Raw genomic sequence first — 18,810 nt, 5'->3', positions numbered from 1 at the left:
ACTAACTATAATCTGTTGATTTATTTGATTAATTTCTAGAATACACATAAAGTAGTTTGAGAATTATGAATTTATATATTTCCCTATGAAAAACTACTAACATTTCCTTTTTAGTCTTAAGCGTTTATAATAAAAATATTGTTCTACAAAGTTCTGTAAGTTCTTTTCTCTGTTCCCCTTTTCATATGGTTGTGTTACTTTTGTTTGGATTTGTGTTCCCCATGAACTATATACCCTGTGTTTTTGGAGATCTTTCCCAAAAAAAATCTTTAGGAGTTCCCATCATGGCTCAGTGGTAATGAACCCAGCTACTATCCATGAGGACTCGAGTTCAATCCCTGGACTCTCAGTGGGTTAAGGATCCAGGGTTGCTGTGAGCTGTGGTGCAGATCACAGATGCGGCTCAGATCCAGCGTTGCTGTGGTGTAGGCCAGCAGCTGTAGCTCTGATTCGACCCCTAGCCTGGGAATTTGGATATGCTGTGAATACAGCCCTAAAAAAAAAAAAAAAAAAAAAAAAAAAAAAAAATTAACAGCTATATAGTACTCCCATCGTGTGAATGTACCAAAAGCAATGCAATTACTCTTCCATGTATGGGTATTTAGGTCATTTCTAATGCTTTGCCATCACAATGCTGTAATTGAATAACCTGTGCTTGTGTATTTTCATATTGGAATGAATTTCCCTTCAGGTAAATTCCTAGAATTAAGATGCTGTGTCAAAATATAAGTGCTTATCTACTCTTGTTTGGTTTTGTCAAATTCTCCCCCAAAAGGATTGTACCAGTTTGTTGTCCCACTAGAAATGTATGAGAGTGCCTCTTCCCACAGCCTTGCCATTAGAATATGTTCGTCATGCTTTTTAATTTTTACCAAATCTGATAGGTTAAAAAAAAAATGTTATTTTAGGAAGATCCTATATGGTGCAGGGATTAAGGACCTGGGATTGCTACAGTTGTGGCACAGGTTTCACCTGCAGTGAAGGTTCAATCACTGGTCTGGGAACTTCCACATTCCACAGGTGAGGTCAAAAGAAAAAAAAAAAAGCCATTTTAAAATAATTTTAACTTGCATCTCTAGCTATGAGTGAGATTGGATATCTTTTCATATGTTTAAGGGTTATTTGAATATTGAATATCTTTATGCATAGCTTTCATTCCCATTTTACTATTGGGTCTTTGTTTTCATATTTTAAGAATTCATCATATGGTAACTTTATTCTTGCTGTAAGTTTTAAATAGTTTCTCCCAGTTATTTGTTGTCTTTTGGTTTTCATTATGGTGTTTTTTTTAAGGCAAAAGGCTTTCTTTTTTTATTTTTTATTTTTTTGTCTTTTTGCCTTTTTCTAGAGCCGCACCCATGGCATATGGAGGTTCCCAGGCTAGGGGTCCAATTGGAGCTACAGCTGCCGGCCTACACCACAGCCACAGCAGTGCCAGATCCGAGCCATGTCTGTGACCTACACCACACAGCTCATGGCAATGCTGGATCATTAACCGACTGAACAAGGCCAGAGATTGAACCCGCAACCTCATGGTTCCTAGTCAGATTCGTTAACTACTGAGCCACAACAGGAACTCCCCCCTCTTTTTTTTTTAATATAGTGAACTTTGTTAATCTTTATTGCCTTTCAGTTTTGTTAATAGTTGGAAAGCCTTTCTCTGTACTGAGGTTAAAGATGTATTCACCCTTACTTTCCTAGTGCTTATATTGTTTCATTTTAAAATTTAAATAGATTCCTGAATCATTTGGAGTATATTCTTATGTATTTGTGAGATTGGGGTCTAATTTCAGTTAACTTCCATTTTTATGATATTAAGCCATCCTAATCGAAAGCAGTCTGCTATTGTGTTTTTCAGGAGAGTTAAATTTGTTTTCATATGGGTTTTGCGTATTGTTCAGCTTCTTCCTAAGTAATCATCTTTGTTGCTATTAAAATGAGCTTTTTCTCTCTATCATTATGTACTTGTTATTGTTTCAGGATATGAAGGCAATTTCTGTATGTTAATTCTGTATCTTGCTACCTAAGTAAACTCTTTATTGTTTGAGTTTTATTGATTCTCAAGAATTTTCCAGGTGTACCATCATATCACCTGCAAATAGAGATGGCTTTACTTTACCAACTTTTGTGCCTCTAATTAATTTTTGTCTAATTGCATTTCTTAATACTTCTAATACCATATTGAATAGTAATGGAAATAATGGGCATCCTTGCCTTGTTTTTCTTCTCAGTGGAAACATCTTCAGTGTTTTACCATTAAATAAGATCCTAACTTTAGGACTAAAGTAAACATATTGTGTTAAACATACCCATCAACTCCTAATTTTCTTAAGTACTTTTATAAGTAGTGGGTGTTGAATTTTGTCAAAAGCTTCTTCAGCATTTTATCAATGAGGAAAAGCTGTAATATAAAAAATTGTTAACATGAGAACTCTCAGTTGTAATAGAAGTAGCAAGTGCAGGAAGAAACTACCAGCCATAGGGCTTAGGAAATAAGTGAGCAAGGTAAAGTCAACATTTGGTGGAGGGGCCCAGAGGCCAAAAATCATATCTTTGAGGAAGTACAGTTGCTTGCCACAGGGAAGTGTAGCATACGAAGCTCCCCATCACCACAATGAAAACAAATTTTGGAAACCCCTGATTCAATTTCTGCATGAAAAGTCCCTGGGGATATGTAGTCTTTTAACCCACAAGAGTCTATTATTGGTTAGAAATAATTACTGGTTTTAGTTTTTTACTTTTTAACTTCCTTTAATTTTCCTATTCTTTCCACATTTCCTACATTGATCCTACATTACTTTGATAATTGGAGACCTGAGTGGGGAGTAAAGGTGTCTCTAAGGTAAATTAGGTCAGCTGTCATGCTAGGGCCTCAGATATGTGAGAACTTTTTTCAGACCAGTTTTTGGGCTACATCACAATAGACACCCACTTAATTATTGTACATGGACATAGAATTCTTACTCATACCTTGTACTTTTTAAATATAATACATATGTGCTCTTCTAAATCTGTTTTTTTTCCCCCTAAACCTAAGTCGTCTATGGGAGCATTTTATCTGTGGTATCTATTGATGTCACATTGCTTAATATTTAGGAAAAAAAAAACTTATGTATACTGTGTAAACTATCAAGGATGACCACTATAACTTTACAGCAAGAAGTTACCTCTGAACTTGTGTATCTGTGTCAGTGGTTGATATATCACCCAAATACACCGGAAATGAATCTCACACAGAATCCAGCATTATCCAGATCTCATGCTTATATACCTAGAGTTACTTATTTTATTCCTGCTTTTAGAATTCCATAACTAAATCATAGTTGATGTGAAACTTGGTTAGATCAATAGAAACTATGAATATACCCATGTAGCCATGACTGAAAATAAAAGTTTCTAATTAATATGTATGGAATATATAATCTATTATACTTTGACTTTTAGGAAAAGATCAAAACAAGCATCAGGACACATATCAAGGATTGCAAAGAAAGTAATACGGAAAGAATGCACATAATAATTAGACGATAAAATATTTGCAAATGATTAAAGCAAATAAGATGCAATTGACAATGAAAAGGTGTACATGTGGGGGTGGGGGTATATAAGAACTCTGTACTTCACTTAGTTTTGCTATGAACCTAAAACTGTTCTATTAAAAAAATGTAAGTTTTGGGAGTTCCCGTCGTGGCGCAGTGGTTAACGAATCCGACTAGGAACCATGAGGTTGCGGGTTCGGTCCCTGCCCTTGCTCAGTGGGTTAACGATCCGGCGTTGCCGTGAGCTGTGGTGTAGGTTGCAGACTCGGCTCGGATCCCGAGTTGCTGTGGCTCTGGCGTAGGCTGGTGGCTGCAGCTCCGATTCAACCCCTAGCCTGGGAACCTCCATATACCGCGGGAGCGGCCCAAGAAATGGCAAAAAGACAAAAAAAAAAAAAAAAAAAAGTAAGTTTATTTTTAAAAAATACCAAGGTGTGAGCAGTGGTTTGACTCAGGAATTCACAAAGTATCTCATCACCATAAATATAAATAATACTGAGTTGGATATAACCCCCCAAATTAACAACACTATCATTATGGTGTGTGTATGAACACTAACTTAATCTGTATAAACTGTTATATACATAACCTTATCCGCAAATTCCCCAAACAGGACTTGTGTATATTCTAAAAGGGCCATTTTGAGAAAAAAATGTCAGTTTCCCATCTAATTTTAAACAGGTGTTTCTTCTCATCTATTCCTTTTGAATTCTATAGTAGGCATTGACTATGAGATGCTCCAAGGAAGAAAACTGGGAATCTTTTTTTTTTTTTTTTGGTCTTTTTAGGGCCACACCCAAGGCATATGGAAATTCCCAAGGCCTGGGGTCTAATCAGAGCTACAACTGCCGGCCTACACCACAGCCACAGCAATGCAGGATCTGAACCACATCTGGGGACCTACACCACAGCTCATGGCAATGCCTGATCCTTAACCCACCGAGGAAGGCCAGGGATCAAACCCAAGTCCTCATGGTTACCAGTTGGGTTCGTTATCACTGAGCCACAGCCAAAGCTCCAGGAATCTTTTTTTCGCTTTTTAGGGCTGCCTCTGTAGCATATGGAGGTTCCCAGTCTAGGGGTCCAAACAGGACTACAGCTGCCAGCCTACATCACAGCCACAGCAATGCCAGATTCTTAACCCACTGGGCGAGGCCAGAGATCGAACCCTCAACCTCATGGTTCCTAGTTGGATTGTTCCACTGCACCAGGACAGGAACTCCTCTGAGAATCTTAAGTATGAATTTTACTACAGGCCTTGCTCTCTTCAGTAGGAGAACTTAAAAATCAGCAGCTGTTGGTGTTCCCATCGTGGCTCAGCAGAAACAATCTGACTAGCAACCATGAGGATGCTGGTTCAATCCCTGGCCTCAGTCAGCGGGTTAAGGATCTGGCATTGCTGTGGCTGTGGCGTAGGCTAGCAGCTGTAGCTCCAGTTAGATCCCTAGCCTGGAAACCTCCAGATGCCACGGGTGTGGCCCTAAAAAGACAAAAAATAATAATAAAATTTTTTTAAATTAAAAATATTTTAAAAAGGAAAAGCAGGAAGCTTCAAGATTAGGAGCAATTTCAAATATTAATCTGGAAGTAATATGTGTTTAAGACAGGAAAATAGGGCAAGCATGAAAGCTAGAAAACCAATATATTGGTAATACGCTGCATGCATGAATTTATAAAATCTTAAGAATAATGTTAACAGTGTTTAGCAGTAATGGAATAGAAGAAACAGATCGTAGACATTGCTAAGGAATCTAGAGGCTGAATCAATGATGGAAGAAATGGAAGCATCCCAGATGACTAGGGTCTGAACCAAGTTACCTAGGAGAGTGGGCAATGCTGAACAGGAGAAAAAAAAAAGAGAGAGAGAGAGACAAATATATACAGGATAACCTTTAAAGTTTAAGAAAAACCTCCAGCCAGAATTAAGGTAAGTAGATGATGACAGAAAATCTAGAGAGTTTTCAAAGGGAAATGGGGTCAACTTGAGGCCTAATTGTAGAACAGCTAAGTACCACTGGGTGTGGGAGTTGATAAACTACCTGCTTCTTTTGTCTGTTTTCACAGTTATTGAAAGCGTTGGTAAGTATCTGAACAGACAGAGCGCTACAGCTCATGAAGTGGATGCTTGTGAATTAGATGTGAAGACATTTGCAAAGAATTTTAATGTGATGTCTAGACTAACTATTAAATAACAGTCCAGAGAATATGTAATTCCAAGCTAATGGGAGGAGGGGAATGGAATGTTTTGGGTTTTTTTTTAAGTTTTTTATTGAAATATAATTTATAATGTTGTATAAGTTTCAGGTTACACTTACAGAAAAGTGATTCAGTTTTACACATATATCTATGCATATTCTTATTTAGGTTATTTTCCATTATAGGTTATTATAATGTATTAAGTAGAGTTCCCCGTGCTATACAGTAGGCCCTTGTTGGTTAACTATTCCATATATACTAGTGTGTATATTTTAATCCCAAACTCCTACTTTACCCTCCCTACTCTTTTCCCCTTTGGGAGTTTGTCTGTGAGTCTATTTCTCTTTTGTAAATAAGTTCATTTGGAATTTGTATTTTTAATGACTGCACCCACCTAAGGCATATACAAGTTCCTGGGCCAGGGATTGAATCCAAGCCATCGATGCAGCCTGCAGCTTTGGCAACACTGGATCCTTTAACCCAATGAACAGGCCAGGGATCGAACCTGCATCCTGATGGATACTGAGCCTCAACGGAAACTCCTGCAGTCAGATTCTTAACCCACTCTGCCATGACAGGAGCTCCTAGAATATTTTTTAAAGGCAGAAAAGGAAAAATGTATAACAGGCAAGACCAAAGCAAACTAAAATGGCGGATATATATATATATATGCAAATATATCAGAAATTATGTCATAACTGAACTAAATTTCCCCATGAAAAAACAAAGATTGGCAGCCTGGACTTAAAAAAAAAAAACTGGAGTTGTTCCATGGCTTGGCAGGCTAAGGAGCTGGTGCTGTCACTGCAGTGGCTCAGGTCACTGCTGTGTTGCAGTTTCAATTCCTGGTCCAGGAAGTTTCCACATGCTGTGGGCATGGCAAAAAAAAGAGAGAACAAACAAAAATAAAAAGCCTTTAAAAAATAAAAATAAAAAGATAACTATATGCTGTATACAGGAGGCATATCTTAAATATGAAGATATGAATAGGATGACAGCAATAAAGATGGCAAGATATACCACATGAATACCAAAAAACTGATGTAGCTATTTTTTTTTTGATGTAGCTATTTTAATTTCAGTCAAAGTAGACTTAAAGCCAGGAGTATTGCCAGAGGCACTTCATTTTATCCTTTCGTAATGATAAAAGTTTCAACTCATCAGGAAAACATTATTCTTTATTTCATGCAACTAATAAACAGCTTCAAAATACATAAAGCAAAATTGCCAGAATTAAAAAGAGAAATAGGCAAGAGTTCCCCTTGTGGGGCAACAGGATCAACAACATCCTGGGGGCACTGGGGTGCGGGTTTGATCCCCTGCCCTGCACAATGGGTTAAGTATCCTGAGTTGCCAAAGCTATAGCTTAGGTTGCAACTGTGACTAGTATCTGATCCCTGGCTTAGGAACTCCATATGCCGAGGGCTGGCCAAAAAAAAAAAGAAAGAACTAGGCAAATCCACACTCATACAGGGACATTTTAACAAACTACTCTCAGTAACTGATAGAATTAAACAATGAACAAAAAAAGAATAAGGATACAGATTATCTGAACAACAAAGGTAATAATTTAATCTAATTGACACATATTAAAACAATGCCTCCATAACTGTACAATATTTTTAAGTTCTCATGAAACATTTACAAAAACTGACTGTTGCTTATTCAAAAAAAAACCCACCATCCTCAGCAAATTTTAAAGAAAATGTACAGAATGTTTTGACCAGAGTAGAATTAAGTTAGAGGTCAATAACAAAAAGATAACCAAGGGGAAAAAAACAAACTCCAAAACATGTTTAGAGATAGAGTAACATGTGAAAGAATATTATAATGAAAATTAGAAAAAAAAAAAAAAAAGGTCTCACCTGAGGCATGTAGAAGTTCACAGGCCAGAAATTGAACTTATATGCCACAGCAGTGACCTGAGCTGCTACAGTTAAGACCATATCCTAACCCGATGAACCACCAGGGGACTCTGTAGAAAATATCTTGAATCAAATAAGAGTGAAAGATATCATATCCCAATTTGTGGAATGCTGAGAAAGCTGAGTCTAGAAAGAAACTTATGGTTTTAAGCACATACATTTGAAAAGAGAAAATATCAAATAAGCCCTATCTGAATGTCACTAAGTTAAAAAGAGATGGCAAATTAAACCAAAGCCCTCTTTACCTCTAGCAAGTTTTTTTTTTGGTCTGGTGTTTTTGTTTTTGTTTTTGGTATAGCCGCTGCATGCTTTCTTATCCTTCCTGTTTACATGATTTACCTTTTCCATCCTTTTTCCTCTTCCTTTTTTTTAAGGGCCTCACCCATGGCATATGGAGGTTCCCAGGCTAGGGGGCAAAAAGCAGTTACAGTTGCCAGCCTACACCAGTTATAGCAATGCAGGATCCAAGCTGATTCTGTGATTAATAACGCAGCCCATGGCAGTGCTGGATGCTTAACCCACTGAGCAAGGCCAGAAATTGAATCTACATCCTCATGGATACCAGTTGGATTCATTTCCACTGTGCCACAATGGAAACTCCATCCATCCTTTTACTTATAATCCAGTCTATCACTGAATCTAAAGAATGTTTCCCATAAACAGCATATTGTTGGAGTATGGTTTCTTTTTTTTTAATCCAATCTAACAATCTTTGCCTTCTGATTGTTCAGTGTATCCGGATTTAATGTTTTATCGATGCAGTTGTATTTGTGCATGCCATTTATTTTGTTTTCTGTCATAGGTTTTTTGCTCCTTGCTTCTTCCTTTCTTTAAGAGTGAATATTTTCTAATGCAGCATTTTAATTTCTTTAATAATTTTTTTAAGTGATTGCTCTAGGGTTTGCCATACACACTTTATCAGAATAAACTTCAGATTTATCTGACTTAATTTGTTATTTATAAAAAGGTTATTCCTATATATTTATATTCCCTTGTCCCTTTTGTGGTATTGTTACACATGTTCCATTTATTAGTTACAACCCCAATAATACATGATTATAATCTACAGGTATTCCTTTACCCCAATACAGCTTTGCCCTCACTCATCTCTTGCGCTGTTATTGGTATGTATTTTACACATATATTAAATTTCTATGTTATTGGCTCGATAATACATTCTATATATACTATTTTACACAATTGCTTGTTAAAGCGAGGGAATAAAGGAGAATTATACATATAGCCTGTATGTTGTAATTTCATAACTGCCTTTACTAATGCTCTTTGTTCTTTCATGTAAATTTGAATTACCATCTCAGTTCAAATGCTTTCTGCCTAAAGAATTTCCTTTAGAAGTTCCCTGGTGACCTAGCTGGTTAAGGATCCAGTGTTGTTACTGCTGTAGCTCAGGTCTCTGCTATGGTATGGGTTTGATCTTAGGCCCAGGAATTTCCACATACCTTGGGTGCAGCCTAAAAACAAAAAAAAATTTCCTTTAGTTTCTTGGGGTTTTTTTGTTTTGCTTTTCAAGGCCCAACATGCAGCATATGGAAGTTCCTGACCTAGAAGTTGAATTGGAGTTCCAGATGCAGGATTGCCAGATGCCAGATCCTTAAACCACTGAGGGAGGCCAGAGATCAAACCTGCATCCTCATGGATACTAATCATATGTTCGTAACCCACTAAGCCACAACGGGAACTCTGAAAACAGGTTTAATCTCCTGACTTGACCATAAATAAGTAGGAAGCAGTCATTTACAGTGAGTTTACACCAAAGCTCTTTTTAAAAAAAAAGATAGGAGTTCCCATCGTGGCTCAGAGATAAAGAACTCAACTATTATTCATGAGGATGAGGGTTCAATCCCAGGCTTCACTAAGTGGGTTAAGGATCTGGCATTGCTGTGGCTGTGGTGTAGGCCAGCAGCTGCAGCTCCAATTGGACCCCTAGCCTGGGGACTTCCATATGCCTCAGGTGCGGTCCTGAAGAAGAAGAAAGACAGAGACAAAACACTGAGGGTCTGGAAGGTCCGGATTAACTCTAAATCCGGCAGTTTAGGTAACCTTGTCAAATTCTATAAACAGGCACTGGCTTTTAATAAACAGCAGTAACAAACAGATTTAATCAGGGGATACCCACACAGTTTTAGGGAAGTCATCAGATGCCAACAACAAGACAAAACAATTCATGTTTCTAAAAAGGAATTGTTATAGAGAACTTCCTCATGTAAAACTGAGTTCTCTTGTGGCACAGTGGGTTAAGATCTGGCAATGTCACTGCAGTGGCCCAGGTCAACCCTCAGCAGAGAGGAAAAGAAATAAAGCTTAATTTTTTGAACCTTAATACTTATTTCTACATGTACGTTAATTCCCCAAACACAAATTATCCAAAGATGGCAGTTAATTGTACTACTTTTAATTTTTCGGTAAGATTATGTTTAAGTATACTACATTTTTTTGTGCCCTCACCCCAGGCAGGTGTAAGCTTCCTTAACCCACTGGACCACAAAGGGACTCCATAAGTGTGATAAATTTTAATAGTATTATGTGTTCCCTCAATGGCTACTTTTTAATGTGTTCAATCGCCGTTCCCTTTTAAAATAGATTAATTTAGTAACATATGAATAAAAGCAACTGATTTATGAACTGAAAATAGTGACAAGCTCAACTCCAAAGCTTACACTTTAAACAAGATTCAACATCTTTTATTTACATATTTATGACACACATTAATGGTCTTATACAATTAACTGAATCTAATAATAATGGTGACCATGGAACATAAAGACACAATTCTAAATTTTAGTCAGGCTGAAACACATTTTCACTAACTGAAAGGTACGATAAACAAGCAGCCATTATAAAGTTATAGGCTGTATGTCGATCCACTTAAGATTGAAAGTCAGTCACACAGCTATTGAAACAATAGGGAATTTGCAAATGCAAATATTACATATGCAGGTATAATGCATGCATGGCATCACATTTATTCTTTGTCATTTAAGCCATTTTTAAAGTAAACTGGAATAAGCATCTTAGTAATATATGTACATCAAGGCACATTCTTTTCTTGTGCTTTAGGAATGATTTACATGTGATTTGCTTACATCTTAATTTTACCTCTTCTATTAGCTTCTAATACGTAAACATTTGATTTTAACAATTATCCTGGTAGTTTCCCGGGAGAGAAATGTGGCATCTCTCCACGGTTATTTTGAAAAATCAGAAAACTGGATAGCTTAAAGAGTTGGGAATTTAAAAATCAAACACAAAAATTAATTCTCAGGTAACTTTAAAAAAGAATTCACTTTCAAACAATTTGGTGGGCCATAATCAATTTCTTTAAGTAGTATACTATAATGAGGGCTGAAGTGAAGAATTTTCAATATTCTTAAGTTACTTGACAATTACATGGTATCTACAAGACCACTGTAGATGTTTATATTGCTATCCTATTTCTAAACTGTAGTTTTCCAACAAAATTGAACAATTAAACATGATACAAAAGCTTCAAACACAGCAAACCTAGTTTTCACCCCTCCCCATTTATTGTTTCATGTTATCAAGGAGAAATTTCCCATCAACAGAGTTTAATAACGGTGTTCTTTGCTCATGGTCAATTTACTTGCCTTGAAGGATAGTATAGTAAGGCTTTAAATGTGCATTTCATGCATTTTAATGGCATTTTAAAAAAATCAGCTATTCATTTAAGGGTTCCCCATATAGATTAAGTATATTGTGCAAACTTGATTACAACATGTAACTCATTAAGTGCTTTAAAATATAATAAAGAATCCCTGACTTTATAAGGGGTTAAAATAAATAGTAAGTCAGGACTCACGGATTTGAAGCATTTAAAAAATGTAATATACCTAGGCATCCTACTAAAATGCTTTATATTAGAATTTTTAATCCATAGACAGGGCAAATGAAATCACAGAACCTCTGTATTTTGAGAATACAAGAAAAGCCAATTACTGCAGCCTTTCAAAATCAAAGTATATAGTAATGGCAAAATGCAAATGAAACTGTACAGTTTTTAATTTAGTACAGTTCTTTATAAACATTAATTCATAAAAAGTATACCATGATAAACCACTGCCATCAAACAGATTTGTTTTCAATTTCTTTACAGTAAACGGATTTTCTCTACCAAACCCATTAGCCAGACAAACCGTTTAGAAATAAATGTTAAAACACCACCAAACAGCCCAGAGGCTGGACAAACTCTAGGCAGATAGTCATATAGTACTGTAAACAAATGTTCTCTGAGTTCAATATATGTATCACTTCTTTTTAATCTCCATTATGACATTCATTCTGTTTCTGAAATATGTGCCACTTCTACTTCAACAGTCTGAATAGCTTCTGCGACCTCAGACAGCTTCTGTCCTTGCTGTTGTGCCAGCACATAATTAACCACTTGCATAATACTTTGGTCAGAAAGTGTAGATACTGATGGACATTCTTCAGTAGCTGCAACAGCCTCTAGAGCTTCCATAGTTTCTCCTGTCACCACCACAGTTTCAAGTTCTTGAGAAGCACTGCTTTCTTGTTCTTGCATATCTGCTGTTAAGATGCTAACAGCATGCTCCACTTGAGTTCCTTGGTTATGAAACTGAAGGGTATCTTTTTCCAGCATAATTTTGCAAGGCACATAATCTCTGTGGAACTTAGTCATATGTTTACGCAGTGTTCGCGCATCTATGTAGGCTTCACTACATACCGGACAGACATAGGGCCGTTCACCTGTATGTGTCCTGACGTGGCGTTTCAGAGATCGGGCATCTGCCCAAGCTACTCCACATGTTAAGCACTCAAACGGCTTAACTCCTATTTAAAAAAAAGAAGAAAAGTGTGTGTGGTGACAAAATATATTATAGCTGCCTGATAAATAATGCTTTTAAGAATAGTAGGTAGCCCATGAAGACTTTCTATCTTGACTATGGTGATCTCTTACTTTTTACTAGGACTAGAATGGTTTCCCTTAGAATAAAGCAGATTCTGTACTATTCATGGGAACTGGGTTAAGAATCTACTGCAGGAATTCCCACTTTCACACAGCAGAAATCAATCAAACTAGTATCCATAAGGATGCAGGTTCAATCCCTGGCCCCGCTCAGTGGGTTAAGGATCCCAAGTTGCTGTGGCTGTGGTGTAGGCCAGCAGCTGTAGCTCTGAGTGGACCCCTAGCCTAGGAACTTCCACATGTCTCAGGTGTGGCCCTAAAAAGAAAAAAAAAAAAAAAAAAAAAATCTAATCTGACTGCAGAAGTTCCAAGTTGCTGCAGAGGTGCAGGTTTGAACCCAGGCCCAGGTCAGTGGGTTAGAGGACCAGGCGTTGCTACAGCTGCAGCTCAGATTTAATTCCTGGGCCAGGGATTTCCATATGCCATACGTGTGGCCAGAAAAAAGAAAAAGAAAAAAATATATTCTCATGGATAGAAGTTGCTAAGCAACAATTTTGAGTTTTTGTGAATGGTCTCTTTTAACCTTCACAGCAATCCTATAATCCTAGGATAAAGAAAGAATCTTCAAGTATTCATTTCAGTATAAAAAGGAGTTCCCATTGTGGCGCATCGGAAATGAATCCAACTAGGAACGATGAGGTTGCGGGTTTGATCCCTGTTCTCACTCAGTGGGTTAAGGATCCGGCGTTGCCATGAGCTGTGGTGTAGGTTGCAGATGTGGCTCAGATCTAGTGTTGCTGTGGCTGTGGTACAGGCTGGCAACTGTAGCTCTGATTCAACCCCTAGCCTGGGAACCTCCATATGCTGCAGGTACGGCCCTAAAAAGCAAAAACAAACACACAAAAAATGTTGATCCAGAATAAGAAGCTTACTAAAAACAAATCTATTTGCATATACAACCTTGATCAGGTTCAAGATCATCTCTACCATTTGAATAAATCTACAATGTAGGATTAATCTATTAAGGAAGGTGAGATAACAGGCAAGAGGAATGGTCAAAGGAAAATCACTATCAGACTGGGTTTCATTGTAGTTAAAAATATAGATAAAACTATATTTAGTAGAGTTACCTCCATGGTTGTTCATGTGTCTCCTATACTCTCTCAGCTGAGTGAATTTCCTTCCACACTGTTCACACACCCGTTCTAAGTTTTGCTTTGCTCTTCCTTTTTTCCCATGGGTAGCTTTCTTTACATGCCTTCTGAACAATGCCTTTTCATAAAATTCTTTGCCACATATATTACACCTAAAATAGAGAAAAAACCCAAATTTTTCCCAAAGCACAAGCATCCATGATAATTAATCCAAAGTACATATATATCTCAATTAAGCCCAGATCATCCTCAGATTTACCCACCTGTAAGGCTCAGTGACAGAATGAGACTTCACATGGGAATACCAATCTTTTTTCCAACTATAGCACTTATCACAAAATTGGCACTGGAATGGCTTCACACCAAGATGTTTGTTCATGTGCTGGCGAAGATCTCTAGCTTCAAAGAAACTTTTTTCACATCTGTAAAAACAAAGTTCATTCACCCAGCTGGAACACCTTATTCTTTTAAAGAACCCAATATATTCTTGGGTTTCTAGAATTCTACAAAATGGGCCCAATTTAAAACAAACAAAAAAAATTCTTGGTATTACAATCTTTCACCAAGGCCACAGGATCTTAAATTCTTTTAGCTCCAGAGTATCAGAAACATTTTAGAAAGAACCCTGGGGCGTTCCCGTCATGGCGCAGTGGTTAACGAATCCGACTAGGAACCATGAGGTTGCAGGTTCGGTCCCTGCCCTTGCTCAGTGGGTTAACGATCCGGCGTTGCTGTGAGCTGTGGTGTAGGTTGCAGACGCGGCTCGGATCACGCATTGCTGTGGCTCTGGCGTAGGCCGGTGGCTACAGCTCCAATTAGACCCCTAGCCTGGGAACCTCCATATGCCACAGAAGCGGCCCAAAGAAATAGCAAAAAAGACCAAAAAAAAAAAAAAAAAAAAAAAAAAAGAAAGAACCCTGGAAAGCACCCAAAGGTTATTATTTCCTAACTGTTCAATCCCATCTCATCTGCTCTTTTTACATTCCTTTTCACCCTCTCTGATCCTCTGTCAACGTGTTGGGAATGGGTCTCACTCTTGACCATAAGGAGTAAACTGACTTAGGCCTAGGTCTATCAGAGCACAGCATTCTTTTGGCCATAGTGACTGACTCGCAGATAACTAAATGACTTAACCAGATCCAGTGGCAATGAACCTCAGGGCTTTTACAGGAACTAAGAGAAAAGAAACTTGACAATTTGGGAGTTGAGAGGGTGTGAGGCTGAAACCACTGCCACTGCCTTGGCCATATGGAGCCTCAGACACATCAAGTGCTAATGAACCTAAAACCAGTTTACCATAGACCACTTAGACTCCTAGACTTAACCCTTCATTCAAGTCAGTTTAAATTGGGTTTGTTTTAGAACTGCGACTAAAAATACATGAATAATAAACTATTTCTGTTTTAAAGTAAAACTGACTAGGAGTTCCCGTTGTGGCTCAGTGAGTTAAGAACCCAACATATGCAACAGAAGAAAGGGTGGGGGAAAAAATATAATTGTAATGTATACATGTAAGGATAACCTGACCCCCTTGCTGTACAGTGGGAAAATTAAAAAAAAAAAAAAAAAAGAACCCAACATAGTATCCCTAAGGACACAAGTTCAACCACTGGCCACACTCAATGGGTTAAGGATCAGGTGTTTCTGCAAGCTACAGTGTAGGTCACAGATGCAGTTCGGAGCTGGTGTTGCTATGGCTGTGGTGCAGGCTGGCAATTGCAGCTCCGATTCAACTCTCTGGCCTGGAAACTTCCATATGCCGCAGGTGTGGCTGAAAAAAAAAAGAATTTTAAAAAGTGACTGGTTAGAGTGACGTCAGCAAATACGGCAGAGTAGGCAATTCCAAAGAGCCCATCCCTCCACAAAAGCAGTGGACAAATTAGCAAAAAAATGTCAGAATCAATTTTACTGGAACTCTGAAAACTAAAATTTTACAGCAACCTGGTAAATATTTAATCAAGACAAGAAACTTAAATCTTGTTAGGAGTTTTGTAGCATTTCAACTTATCTTGGCCCCACTCCTACTGCTCCCCACCCTCAGCTCAGTAGACAGACAGACTGCATCCTGCATTCCTGCTATAGGTTTCCAGTACCAGAAGGACTTATTCTCACAGAACTATACCTGTTTTGCGCTATTTGGTGACTCCTTGAAGGAGCCCCTTAAAGGGCTTGCTTTTATTTAGCCTAACTCTACCAAGGCTGAGGACTAGGGGAGGGGTGGGGTGTAGGCAGGATGAGTTTGTTAAAAAACATTTAAAGGCAAATATATTAGCTACTGCTGCTAGGGAAAGGAACAGAAGTTCAGTGCAAACAATATGCAAACCAAAAGCTTGAGAGAAAAGGCTGGAGAATGAGATGCTTTGAATAAGGGCTTTTGAAAACTCTCACATATTCTCAGGAATCTGGAAGTCCACACAACTTGCCCAGAGCTGGGCTCATGCTCAGAAGACCTGAAAAGGCTCTAAGCTCTCACCAAAGGCTGACTCTGCACAAAGAGAAAGAGAAGACCAGGCAGAATTGTAACTGTTGGAGTTCCTGTTGTGGCTCAGTGGTTAACTAATCCGACTAGGAACCATGAGGTTTCGGGTTTGATCTCTGGTCTCACTCAGTGGGTTAAGGATCCAGTGGTGCCATGAGCTGTGGTGTACGTCACAGATGCGGCTCGGATCCCGTGTTGCTGTGGCTCTGGCATAGGCCAGTGGCTACAGCTCCAATTCGACCCCTAGCCTCTGGGAACCTCCATGTGCCGCGGTGAAGCCCTAGAAAGACCAAAAAAAAAAAAAAAAAAAAAAAAAGAATTGTAACTTCCTGGCTGAGCACTGAGGCATTCTGGAATTAGTGGTGATGCTTGCACAGCACAGTGAATGTACTGAAACCCACCAAATTATACACTTTAAAATGATGAATTCTTAGAGAAATGCAAATCAAAACTTACAATAAGGTACCACCTCACACCAGTCACAATGGCCATCATTAATAAGTCTACATAACAAAAGCTGGAGAGGATGTGGAGAAAGGGGAACCCTCCTACACTGTTGGTAGTAATGTAAATTGCTACAACCACTATGGAAAACAGTACGGAGGTTCCTCAGAAAACTAAATAGAGAACTACCATATGATCCAACAATCCCACTTCTGGGGCATGTATCTGGACAAAACTTTCTTTGAAAAACATACATGCACCCGTATGTTCATAGCAGCACTATTCACAATAGCCAAGATATGGAAACAACCTAAATGTCCATTGACAAAAGAATGGATTAAGAAGATGTGGTACTTGGAGTTCTCCCTGTGGCACAGTGGAAACAATCTGACTAGTATCCATGAGGATGTGGGTTTGATCCCTGGCCTTGCTCAGTGGGTTAATGAGCTGGCATTGCCATGAGCTATGAAGTAGGCCACAGATATGGCTCGGATCCTGTACTGCTGTGGCTCTGGCATAGGCCAGCAGCTGTAGCTCCAATTCAACCCCTAGCCTGGGAACTTCCATATGATGAGGGTGCAGGCCCCCCCCCCAAAAAAGTGCTACATATACACAATGGAATACTCCTCAGACATTAAAAAGAATGAAACAATGGCATCTATAGCAATATGGAGGCAACCAGAGATTCTCATACTAACTCAAGTCAGAAAGATAAAGACAAGTACCATATGGTATCACATATGTGTGGAATCTAAAACACGGCACAAATGAACCTATCTACAAAACAGAAACAGACTCACAGACATAGAGAACAGACCTGTGTGTTGCCAAGAGGGAGGGATTGGGATGGACTGGGAGTTTGGGGTTAGTAGATGCAAAATGTATTACATTTAGAATGGATAAGCAATGCGATCCTACTGTATAGCAAAGGGAACTATATCCAATCTCTTATGACAGAACATGATGGAAGACAATATGAGAAAAAGAATGTGTGTGTGTATATATATGTATATACACACACATACATATACATACATATATATATAAATATGACTGGATCAACTTTGCTGCTGAAACTGACACAAGACTAAATCAACTAACTATAACAAAAAAAATTTTAAATGATGAATTTTACATTGTATGAATTTTCTTCAAGTATAAGACATTTCAGGAGGTTTTGAAAATTGAAAAGAGAGAAAGGAGTCTAAAGAAAGGTGAAACAGGGAGTTCCCATCGTGGCTCAGTGGTTAACAAATCCAACTAGGAACCATGAGATTGGGGGTTCAATCCCTGGCCTTGCTCAGTGGGTTGAGGATCTGGCGTTGCCATGAGCTGTGGTGTAGGTTGCAGATGCAGCTCGGATCCCACGTTGCTGTGGCTCTGGCATAGGTCAGTGGCTACAGCTCCGATTAGACCCCTAGCCTGGGAACCTCCATATGCTGCGGGAGCAGCCCAAGAAATGGCAAAAAGACAACAACAACAAAAGCGAAACAAGCAGAAGGCATAGTACATTAGAGGAACTGCCTAGAAAGAAACTTTGATCCCTAAGCCCAGACTGCACATTTGAAGAATCTCTTTGAATCATTTAAAATAAGTAATTAATATGATATGAAATTTATATCCAAGTAAAACTGTTAAATAAACAGGAGTATCTAGACCAAAAACAAACAAACAAAAACCAAGAAACTGATTTAAATCAAGAGTAAACAAATAAGTTTAAATATTACCTTCAAATATTCTGCTTTGCTTTTTTCAGTTTTACTGAGATGTAAGTGTTAAGTAAAATGGTAAGATATTTACTTATTTTTGGCCATGCCCATGGTGTGTGGAAGTCCCAGGCCACGCAATGAATCTGAGCTGCAGCTGTGGCAATGCTGGATCCCACTGCACGAGGTCAGGGATTGAATCTGTGCCTCCACATCAGCTCGAACAGCTGCAGACTGCTTATTAACCCACTGTGCCAGAGCGGGAACTTCTCAAATATTTCCTTTTTAAACAATTTTCAAATAAACTAAGAACATAAAGAAATTAATTGAAACCCACAGCCAATATAATACTCAACAGAAAAAAGCTGAAAGCCTTCCTACTAAAATCTGGAACAAGACAAGGATGCCCACTCTCACCACTTTTATTCAACATAATATTGGAAGACCTAGCCACAACAATC

General features: G+C 38.3%; 1 protein-coding gene across 3 annotated transcripts in view; it reads right to left on the bottom strand.

The window, feature by feature from the left end:
• Positions 1–10,334: 10,334 nt before the first annotated feature.
• ZBTB11 (zinc finger and BTB domain containing 11) overlaps positions 10,335–18,810 on the bottom strand; it is a 38,258-nt gene continuing 29,782 nt past the window's right edge. For all 3 annotated transcript variants that reach the window (XM_003132695.6, XM_021070501.2, XM_084991519.1), the window contains 3 exons: positions 13,984–14,142; positions 13,697–13,872; positions 10,335–12,490 (listed from right to left, as the gene is read on the bottom strand). In XM_003132695.6, the coding sequence (XP_003132743.2) occupies positions 11,973–12,490; positions 13,697–13,872; positions 13,984–14,142 (853 nt within the window). In that variant the 3' untranslated portion in view covers positions 10,335–11,972. The remainder of the gene's footprint in view (positions 12,491–13,696; positions 13,873–13,983; positions 14,143–18,810) is intronic.

This window comes from Sus scrofa, chromosome 13 (genome assembly GCF_054392235.1).
Source record: "Sus scrofa isolate SSC_HxYL_T2T_F1_AM1 chromosome 13, Sscrofa_HxYL_maternal_Yorkshire_Landrace_v2.0, whole genome shotgun sequence".
In the NCBI taxonomy this organism is placed as follows: Eukaryota; Metazoa; Chordata; class Mammalia; order Artiodactyla; family Suidae; genus Sus; species Sus scrofa.
This window is presented reverse-complemented; position numbering and strand designations above follow the sequence as displayed.